At 33.1% G+C, this 12,604-nt stretch overlaps 1 protein-coding gene across 1 annotated transcript in view; it reads right to left on the bottom strand.

Moving 5' to 3' along the window:
- The window catches only part of LOC115140913 (CUB domain-containing protein 1-like), a 31,094-nt gene that overhangs the window by 13,536 nt on the left and 4,954 nt on the right, over positions 1–12,604 (bottom strand). Inside the window, exons 2-5 of the mRNA XM_029679369.2 lie at positions 3,734–3,973; positions 3,079–3,447; positions 2,534–2,905; positions 289–486 (exon numbers count right to left, since the gene is read on the bottom strand). Of these exons, the coding sequence (XP_029535229.2) occupies positions 289–486; positions 2,534–2,905; positions 3,079–3,447; positions 3,734–3,973 (1,179 nt within the window). The remainder of the gene's footprint in view (positions 1–288; positions 487–2,533; positions 2,906–3,078; positions 3,448–3,733; positions 3,974–12,604) is intronic.

Raw genomic sequence — 12,604 nt, 5'->3', positions numbered from 1 at the left:
CTTAGGATCTCAAGAAGGACAAAGTATTTGTTCATCCTAATTACCACACTCCAGATATTGTTTCAAGTGTAAGGGAAGCCAAAAATGTAGCATTGAATTGCAGTGATTGTTTAGTTAGGGCTTAAGGCCACAGTCACACACATGTTCAACGGTAAATCATGTTATTCTTCTATGACGTCAAGCCAGACCAACACAATGAGAAGTTAGTGACTGGCTGAGCAGCATGGTGTTAATAATAATGCTTATGGTTGTATAACTCAGAGCAGAGCAGTGTTGCTAGTTAGTTACCTATGATTCTGATGGCGGTCAGTAGCAGCTCCTGACTTCGGCAGTCCTGGAAGGACAGCTGAGAGATCTTCCCTGAGGGAACAGTGATTTTCTTCTGGATGACAGAGTTCAGCTTCAGCTCACAGTCAGACATGAGGTTAGTCTTCTCAATATGGAGGGAAAGCCCCCGCTCTTTCCTCAGGTCCACGTTGCACAACACTGCAAAGTATGTCACAGTAAGAAATGATATACATGTAGCTGCACATCTACTTCCACTGACTAACTTACTATAACTCATGCAGGCACGCAGCAAAATTAATACAAGGATTTCACATTTAGGAAGAAGAATACCAAAAGTCTGCCCCAGTGGCATCTGCAATGTTAAAAGCTGTATACAGTTGAAGTCGGAAGTTTACATACACCTTAGCCAAATACATTTCAACTCAGTTTTTCACAATTCCTGACATTTAATCCCAGTAAATATTCCCTGTTTTAGGTCAGTTAGAATCAACACTTTATTTTAAGAATGTGAAATGTCAGAATAATAGCAGAGAGAATGATTTATTTCAGAAGTTTACATACACTCAATTAGTTTTTGGTAGCATTGCCTTTAAACATTTCGGGTGGCCTTCCACAAGCTTCCCACAAGAAGTTGGGTGAATTTTGGCCCATTCCTCCTGACAGAGCTGGTGTAACTGGGTCAGGTTTGTAGGCCTCATTGTTCACACACGCTTTTTCAGTTCTGCCCACAATTTTCTATGGGATTGAGGTCAGGGGTTTGTGATGGCCACTCCAATACCTTGACTTTGATGTCCTTAAGCCATTTTGCCACAACTTTGGAAGTATGCTTGGGATCAATGTCCATTTGGAAGACCCATTTGTGACCAAGCATTAACTTCCTGACTGATGTCTTGAGATGTTGCTTCAATATATCCACATAATTTTCCTCCCTCAGGATGCCATCTATTTTGTGAAGTGCACCAGTCCCTCCTGCAGCAAAGCATCCCCACAACACGATGCTGCCACCCCCGTGCTTCACGGTTGGGATGGTGTTCTTCGGCTTGCAAGCCTCCCCCTTTTCCCTCCAAACATAACTATGGTCATTATGACCAAACAGTTCCATTTTTGTTTCATCAGATCAGAGGACATTTCTCCAAAAATGACGATCTTTGTCCCCATATGCAGTTGCAAACCGTAGTCTGGCTTTTTTATGGCGGTTTTGGAGCAGTGGCTTCTTCCTTGCTGAGCGGCATATCAGGTTATGTCAATATTGGACTGGTTTTACTGTGGATATAGATACTTTTGTACCTCTTTCCTCCAGCATCTTCACAAGGTCCTTTGCTGTTGTTCCGGGATTGATTTGCACTTTTTGCACCAAAGTACATTCATCGCTAGGAGACAGAATGCGTCTCCTTCCTGAGCTGTATGACGGCTGCGTGGTCCCATGGTGTTTATATTTGCGTACTATTGTTTGTACAGATGAACGTGGTACCTTCAGGCATTTTGAAATTGCTCCCAAGGATGAACCAGACTTGTGGAGGTCTACAATTTGTTTTCTGAGGTCTTGTCTGATTTCTTTTGATTTTCCGATGATGTCAAGCAAAAAGGCACTGAGTTTGAATGTTGGCCTTGAAAACATCCACAGGTACATGTCCAATTGACTCAAAGTATGTTAATTCGCCTTTCAGAAGCTTCTAAAGCCATGACATCCTTTTCTGGAATTTTCCAAGCTGTTTAAAGGCACAGTCAACTTAGTGTATGTACACTTCTGACCCACTGGAATTGTGATACAGTGAATTATAAGTGAAATAATCTGTAAACAATTGTTGTAAAAATGACTTGTGTCATGCACAAAGTAGATGTATAGTTTGTTAACAAGAAATTTGTGGAGTGGTTGAAAAACGAGTTTTAATGACTCCAACCTAAGTGTATGTAAACTTCTGACTTCAACTGTATATTAAAGCTACAGTAATCCCTTTTGTGGTTGTAAACATTAGCCACAAGACAGAGTGGTTTGTCAAATTACCGCTGATCTAAAAGCTCCATGTTATTATAATGAATTGTAATATGTTGGATCTGTACAACTACAGTAGCTATTACCACTACTACTACGTTATCAAGAGCTTGATGTAGTTGACCAATTGGATCAGGCATGCTGATAATGGAAAAGATAAAGTCAGTCAAATTGCTGGGGATAATCAAGGAGGGTTTTGGAAAAAGTTTTCTAAAGCCATCTAGTTTATTGTACACAGTGTCCTGTAGTGACCTGGAAGACTCCTCCTCTTGGCTGAAACCTTGAAGTGGAGGGAGAGACCAGTGGAGCCGTCCCCGATCCTGTTCATCTCACAGTTCCTTAGGATCAGGGAGAAGGAGTCCCGACGTTGGGCCGGCTGGGGGTCCGACAGCTTCTTCACCACCGCGAACCGCCCGTTACCGTAGTGATACTCCACAGCCGGCTCCTTCTTCAGGCACTGCGGCTGGGTCTGACCCAGGAAGACAACCGTAGCGTTGTGTTTGGGAGGGACCACAAACTTCCACTCCATCAGGTCATCGTCAGGGAAACTATTCGGGTAGTTTGGAGAGAGCAACTCCGAAGATGACGTCCCTTCCGGTAAAGTCACTTTGAGGACAGCAAGTGCTGAGGGACAATGATATGTTGATGAAGTGTCAGAAGATACAATGTTAACCAGGTCCATTAAATCATGTCTGTGGCCATGACTAAAAACATACAGACATAAGTCATCCATTTATATTAATGAAAACAATGTGATTTTACATCAGTTATCTGAAACCACTGTCTGACCAACTCACATTTGATTTCCTCTCCAACAGACACGTTGAACATGGTGGGGTTCAGTTCCCGTCCTCCAGTGACCTCCAGAGAGAGCCTGCCCTGGTTCAAGACCTGAGCCCCAGAGATGCTGCCGTTCCTGCAGTACGTCCCGATGGCAGCCTCCCCTGTCCTCTGGAGGGCTAGCAGGGTATACGTGTGCTGGTCTGGACATATTTCAGAGGCCAGGATCTGTCTCAACCCCATCTGGGTGAAGTCCAAATGGAACGCCCGTGGAACCGGGGCCTTCAGGTTCCAGATAAAGGTACGGTTGAAGTTCTGGAGTGGAAGCGTACCGGTTCTAGACTCAATGGGGGTGATGTCCCCATTACAGGACTTTGTGGTACAATCTGATGGAAGGAGGGTAGGAGTTAGAGGAAGTCAATACAGAGACGCACACACAGGTATGATCACACACACAGTCAAATATGGACTATGTATTATGAAAATGCACACAGGTATCCCACTTGTAAGTACTATGTAATAGCAATATAACTACAGTGCACAATCTGCCTATACTGTAATGATACTGTATTTCTGTACCATGTGGACAAACTATAGACACTCTAAGGACACTATGGACACTCTAAATACCATGGAACCACCACCATTATATATTTCATAGAGAGTTCTTACCTATTTCCCTGACCACCTCCACAGTAAAGACTTCCTCTGGTTTGGTGCAGGTGAACACCATGTTCACAGCAGCTTTGGGGTCTGTCAGCAGCACCACATAATCACTTCCAGCCCTGGAGCAGGACTTCTTCAAGCCTGTACCGGTGCATACCGTACACTTTGACCCCCTGCTGCGCTCTGAACTCTGGCTGATGTTGAGAGTAGTGCCCTGGTCAGGGGTGAGGGTCAGTGTCACACCCTCTGAATGAACAACAACCAAGGAAGGGATTGATGAATTAAGGTAGAAGAGTGGCATCAGTTGGGGAGGCAGGGTTGTTCTATACCACATGGGTATTTTACATAACCACACCTCTATCAAAACTATATTAATTTGTACAAAACATAAGCAGAGTCTTAGAATACAAAACAATGTCCTTTTTTTCTCTGACTGTCATGTAGGACTACTACTCAGTAGACAGAAAAGACAACTGATCAGTTTTTCTCAGCCTGACCTCATGTCCTTTTTTTGCCACAGCGTGTTAGAAAAGACTCATATAACTGAGGGAGTGTGTAGGGAGATGATCGATGTCAACAGCTTGGCTCCACTTCCTGTATGACTAACCAGCCCCACTTCTGTGAGCTAGGGCCTACTGAACAAACATAGGCCTGGTCGTTCAACAGTTCAGACTGTCATATATCTGTGATGCTGTATCCGTAAACGTCCTTATCTTTAGACAATCACTCTCTTAATCTCCCTCTCTATCTGAAGCACACACACACACAAGCGCTCTCTCTCTCTCTCTCTATCTCTCTCTCTCTCTCTCTCTCTCTCTCTCTCTCTCTCTCTCTCTCTCTCTCTCTCTCTCTCTCTCTCTCTCCTTCCATCTGTCTGACTTATGCTTTCCCCAAAACCTTACCTAGTAACGTAGCCAAGATATAATCTGATTGTGTGACTGTTTGACATTGGAGACGTTACTGGAAGGGGCGGCAGGGTAGCCTAGTGGTTAGAGCGTTGGGCTAGTAACCGGAAGGTTGCAAATTCAAATCCCCGAGCTGACAAGGTACAAATCTGTCGTTCTGCCCCTGAACAGGCAGTTAACCCACTGTTCCTAGGCCGTCATTGAAAATAAGAATTTGTTCTTAACTGACTTGCCTAGTTAAATAAAGGTAAAATAAAAAAATAAAAACTGGGAAGCCTTGTTTGTGCCTCGCTGTTACATGTACAGCTATTACAGTCCAGCTGTCACTGTTGACACTGGGATAATATGTGTAAGCCACAACTTCTGGGTGCTTGACTAAACATTATTCTGCCTACCTAGCTATATCATTACAAACTATAGCTATATCATTACAAACTATAGCTATATCATTACAAACCAAACTATAGCTATATCATTACAAACCAAACTATAGCTATATCATTACAAACCAAACTATAGCTATATCATTACAAACCAAACTATAGCTATATCATTACAAACCAAACTATAGCTATATCATTACAAACTATAGCTATATCATTACAAACCAAACTATAGCTATATCATTACAAACTATAGCTATATCATTACAAACTATAGCTATATCATTACAAACTATAGCTATATCATTACAAACTATAGCTATATCATTACAAACCAAACTATAGCTATATCATTACAAACCAAACTATAGCTATATCATTACAAACTATAGCTATATCATTACAAACCAAACTATAGCTATATCATTACAAACCAAACTATAGCTATATCATTACAAACCAAACTATAGCTATATCATTACAAACCAAACTATAGCTATATCATTACAAACCAAACTATAGCTATATCATTACAAACCAAACTATAGCTATATCATTACAAACTATAGCTATATCATTACAAACTATAGCTATATCATTACAAACTATAGCTATATCATTACAAACCAAACTATAGCTATATCATTACAAACTATAGCTATATCATTACAAACCAAACTATAGCTATATCATTACAAACCAAACTATAGCTATATCATTACAAACCAAACTATAGCTATATCATTACAAACCAAACTATAGCTATATCATTACAAACCAAACTATAGCTATATCATTACAAACCAAACTATAGCTATATCATTACAAACCAAACTATAGCTATATCATTACAAACTATAGCAAACTATAGCTATATCATTACAAACCAAACTATAGCTATATCATTCATTACAAACCAAACTATAGCTATATCATTACAAACCAAACTATAGCTATATCATTACAAACTATAGCTATATCATTACAAACTATAATCATCATTACAAACCAAACTATAGCTATATCATTACAAACCAAACTATAGCTATATCATTACAAACTAAGCTATGTCATTACAAACTATATCATTAAAACTATAGCTATATCATTACAAACCAAACTATAGCTATATCATTACAAACCAAACTATAGCTATATCATTATATCAAAAACCAAACTATAGCTATATCATTACAAACCAAACTATAGCTATATCATTACAAACTATAGCTATATCATTACAAACCAAACTATAGCTATATCATTACAAACTATAGCTATATCATTACAAACCAAACTATAGCTATATCATTACAAACTATAGCTATATCATTACAAACTATAGCTATATCATTACAAACTATAGCTATATCATTACAAACCAAACTATAGCTATATCATTACAAACCAAACTATAGCTATATCATTACAAACCAAACTATAGCTATATCATTACAAACCAAACTATAGCTATATCATTACAAACCAAACTATAGCTATATCATTACAAACCAAACTATAGCTATATCATTACAAACTATAGCTAAACAAACCAAACTATAGCTATATCATTACAAACCAAACTATAGCTATATCATTACAAACCAAACTATAGCTATATCATTACAAACCAAACTATAGCTATATCATTACAAACCAAACTATAGCTATATCATTACAAACCAAACTATAGCTATATCATTACAAACTATAGCTATAGTATATCATTACAAACCAAACTATAGCTATATCATTACAAACCAAACTATAGCTAAACTATAGCTATATCATTACAAACCAAACTATAGCTATATCATTACAAACCAAACTATAGCTATATCATTACAAACTATAGCTAATCATTACAAACCAAACTATAGCTATATTACATTACAAACCAAACTATAGCTATATCATTACAAACTATAGCTATATCATTACAAACCAAACTATAGCTATATCATTACAAACTATAGCTATATCATTACAAACCAAACTATAGCTATATCATTACAAACCAAACTATAGCTATATCATATAGCTATATCATTACAAACCAAACTATAGCTATATCATTACAAACTATAGCTAAACTATAGCTATATCATTACAAACCAAACTATAGCTATATCATTACAAACCAAACTATAGCTATATCATTACAAACCAAACTATAGCATTATATCATTCATTACAAACCAAACTATAGCTATATCATTACAACCAAACAAACTATAGCTATATCATTACAAACCAAACTATAGCTATATCATTACAAACCAAACTAGCTATATCATTATATCATTACAAACTATAGCTATATCATTACAAACCAAACTATAGCTATATCATTACAAACCAAACTATAGCTATATCATTACAAACCAAACTATAGCTATATCATTACAAACAAACTATAGCTATATCATTACAAAAACCAAACTATAGCTATATCATTACAAACCAACAAACTATAGCTATATCATTACAAACTATAGCTATAATTACAAACCAAACTATAGCTATATCATTACAAACCAAACTATAGCTATATCATTACAAACCAAACTATAGCTATATCATTACAAACCAAACTATAGCTATATCATTACAAACTATAGCTATATCATTACAAACCAAACTATAGCTATATCATTACAAACTATAGCTATATCATTACAAACCAAACTATAGCTATATCATTACAAACCAAACTATAGCTATATCATTACAAACTATAGCTATATCATTACAAACCAAACTATAGCTATATCATTACAAACCAAACTATAGCTATATCATTACAAACCAAACTATAGCTATATCATTACAAACCAAACTATAGCTATATCATTACAAACCAAACTATAGCTATATCATTACAAACTATAGCTATATCATTACAAACCAAACTATAGCTATATTACAAACTTAGCTATATCAAAAACCAAACTATAGCTATATCATTACAAACCAAACTATAGCTATATCATTACAAACCAAACTATAGCTATATCATTACAAACTATAGCTATATCATTACAAACCAAACTATAGCTATATCATTACAAACTATAGCTATATCATTACAAACCAAACTATAGCTATATCATTACAAACTATAGCTATATCATTACAAACCAAACTATAGCAAACCAAACTATAGCTATATCATTACAAACCAAACTATAGCTATATCATTACAAACTATAGCTATATCATTACAAACCAAACTATAGCTCATTACAAACCAAACTATAGCTATATCATTACAAACCAAACTATAGCTATATCATTACAAACTATAGCTATATCATTACAAACCAAACTATAGCTATATCATTACAAACCAAACTATAGCTATATCATTACAAACCAAACTATAGCTATATCATTACAAACAAACTATAGCTATATCATTACAAACCAAACTATAGCTATATCATTACAAACCAAACTATAGCTATATCATTACAAACCAAACTATAGCTATATCATTACAAACCAAACTATAGCTATATCATTACAAACCAAACTATAGCTATATCATTACAAACCAAACTATAGCTATATCATTACAAACCAAACTATAGCTATATCATTACAAACCAAACTATAGCTATATCATTACAAACCAAACTATAGCTATATCATTACAAACTATAGCTATATCATTACAAACCAAACTATAATATCATTATAGCTATATCATTACAAACCAAACTATAGCTATATCATTACAAACCAAACTTACAAACTATAGCTATATCATTACAAACTAAAGCTATATATCATTACAAACCAAACTATAGCTATATCATTACAAACCAAACTATAGCTATATCATTACAAACCAAACTATAGCTATATCATTACAAACCTAAATTACAAACTATAGCTATATCATTACAAACTATAGCTATATCATTACAAACTATAGCTATATCATTACAAACTATAGCTATATCATTACAAACCAAACTATAGCTATATCATTACAAACCAAACTATAGCTATATCATTACAAACCAAACTATAGCTATATCATTACAAACCAAACTATAGCTATATCATTACAAACCAAACTATAGCTATATCATTACAAACTATAGCTATATCATTACAAACCAAACTATAGCTATATCATTACAAACTATAGCTATATCATTACAAACCAAACTATAGCTATATCATTACAAACTAAACTATAGCTATATCATTACAAACCAAACTATAGCTATATCATTACAAACCAAACTATAGCTATATCATTACAAACCAAACTATAGCTATATCATTACAAACCAAACTATAGCTATATCACTATAGCTATATCATTACAAACTATAGCTATATCATTACAAACCAAACTATAGCTATATCATTACAAACCAAACTATAGCTATATCATTACAAACCAAACTATAGCTATATCATTACAAACCAAACTATAGCTATATCATTACAAACCAAACTATAGCTATATCATTACAAACCAAACTATAGCTATATCATTACAAACTATAGCTATATCATTACAAACTATAGCTATATCATTACAAACCAAACTATAGCTATATCATTACAAACTATAGCTATATCATTACAAACTATAGCTATATCATTACAAACCAAACTATAGCTATATCATTACAAACCAAACTATAGCTATATCATTACAAACCAAACTATAGCTATATCATTACAAACCAAACTATAGCTATATCATTACAAACTATAGCTATATCATTACAAACCAAACTATAGCTATATCATTACAAACCAAACTATAGCTATATCATTACAAACTATAGCTATATCATTACAAACCAAACTATAGCTATATCATTACAAACTATAGCTATATCATTACAAACCAAACTATAGCTATATCATTACAAACCAAACTATAGCTATATCATTACAAACCAAACTATAGCTATATCATTACAAACCAAACTATAGCTATATCATTACAAACTATAGCTATATCATTACAAACTATAGCTATATCATTACAAACCAAACTATAGCTATATCATTACAAACCAAACTATAGCTATATCATTACAAACCAAACTATAGCTATATCATTACAAACCAAACTATAGCTATATCATTACAAACCAAACTATAGCTATATCATTACAAACCTAAACTATAGCTATATCAAACAAACTATAGCTATATCATTACAAACTATAGCTATATCATTACAAACTATAGCTATATCATTACAAACTATAGCTATATCATTACAAACTAAACTAGCTATATCATTACAAACCAAACTATAGCTATATCATTACATTACAAATTACCAAACTATAGCTATATCATTACAAACCAAACTATAGCTATATCATTACAAACCAAACTATAGCTATATCATTACAAACCAAACTATAGCTATATCAAACCAAACTATACTATATCATTACAAACTATAGCTATATCATTACAAACATAGCTATATCATTACAAACTATAGCTATATCATTACAAACCAAACTATAGCTATATCAAAAACCAAACTATAGCTATATCATTACAAACCAAACTATAGCTATATCATTACAAACCAAACTATAGCTATATCATTACAAACTATAGCTATATCATTACAAACCAAACTATAGCTATATCATTACAAACTATAGCTATATCATTACAAACTATAGCTATATCATTACAAACATTACAAACAAACTATAGCTATATCATTACAAACCAAACTATAGCTATATCATTATATATAGCTATATCATTACAAACCAAACTATAGCTATATCATTACAAACAAACTATAGCTATATCATTACAAACCAAACTATAGCTATATCATTACAAACCAAACTATAGCTATATCATTACAAACCAAACTATAGCTATATCATTACAAACCAAACTATAGCTATATCATTACAAACCAAACTATAGCTATATCATTACAAACTATAGCTATATCATTACAAACCAAACTATAGCTATATCATTACAAACTATAGCTATATCATTACAAACCAAACTATAGCTATATCATTACAAACCAAACTATAGCTATATCATTACAAACCAAACTATAGCTATATCATTACAAACCAAACTATAGCTATATCATTACAAACCAAACTATAGCTATATCATTACAAACCAAACTAACCAAACTATAGCTATATCATTACAAACTATAGCTATATCATTACAAACCAAACTATAGCTATATCATTACAAACCAAACTATAGCTATATCATTACAAACCAAACTATAGCTATATCATTACAAACTATAGCTATATCATTACAAACCAAACTATAGCTATATCATTACAAACCAAACTATAGCTATATCATTACAAACCAAACTATAGCTATATCATTACAAACTATAGCTATATCATTACAAACTATAGCTATATCATTACAAACCAAACTATAGCTATATCATTACAAACTATAGCTATATCATTACAAACCAAACTATAGCTATATCATTACAAACCAAACTATAGCTATATCATTACAAACCAAACTATATCTATATCATTACAAACCAAACTATAGCTATATCATTACAAACTATAGCTAATCACAAACCAAACTATAGCTATATCATTACAAACCAAACTATAGCTATATCATTACAAACTATAGCTATATCATTACAAACAAACTATAGCTATATCATTACAAACTATAGCTATATCATTACAAACCAAACTATAGCTATATCATTAAATCATTACAAACCAAACTATAGCTATATCATTACAAACTATAGCTATATCATTACAAACCAAACTATAGCTATATCATTATAATTACAAACTATAGCTATATCATTACAAACCAAACTATAGCTATATCATTACAAACTATAGCTATATCATTACAAACCAAACTATAGCTATATCATTACAAACCAAACTATAGCTATATCATTACAAACCAAACTATAGCTATATCATTACAAACTATAGCTATATCATTACAAACCAAACTATAGCTATATCATTACAAACTATAGCTATATCATTACAAACTATAGCTATATCATTACAAACCAAACTATAGCTATATCATTACAAACCAAACTATAGCTATATCATTACAAACTACTAGCTATATCATTACAAACCAAACTATAGCTATATCATTACAAACAAACTATAGCTATATCATTACAAACCAAACTATAGCTATATCATTACAAACCAAACTATAGCTATATCATTACAAACCAAACTATAGCTATATCATTACAAACCAAACTATAGCTATATCATTACAAACCAAACTATAGCTATATCATTACAAACCAAACTATAGCTATATCATTACAAACCAAACTATAGCTATATCATTACAAACCAAACTATAGCTATATCATTACAAACCAAACTATAGCTATATCATTACAAACCAAACTATAGCTATATCATTACAAACCAAACTATAGCTATATCATTACAAACAAACTATAGCTATATCATTACAAACCAAACTATAGCTATATCATTACAAACCAAACTATAGCTATATCATATAGCTATATCATTACAAACCAAACTATAGCTATATCATTACAA

Source organism: Oncorhynchus nerka, linkage group LG14 (genome assembly GCF_034236695.1).
Source record: "Oncorhynchus nerka isolate Pitt River linkage group LG14, Oner_Uvic_2.0, whole genome shotgun sequence".
NCBI classification, from domain to species: Eukaryota; Metazoa; Chordata; class Actinopteri; order Salmoniformes; family Salmonidae; genus Oncorhynchus; species Oncorhynchus nerka.
The sequence above is the reverse complement of the archived record's forward strand: the minus strand, read 5'-3'. Positions and strand labels throughout refer to the sequence as shown.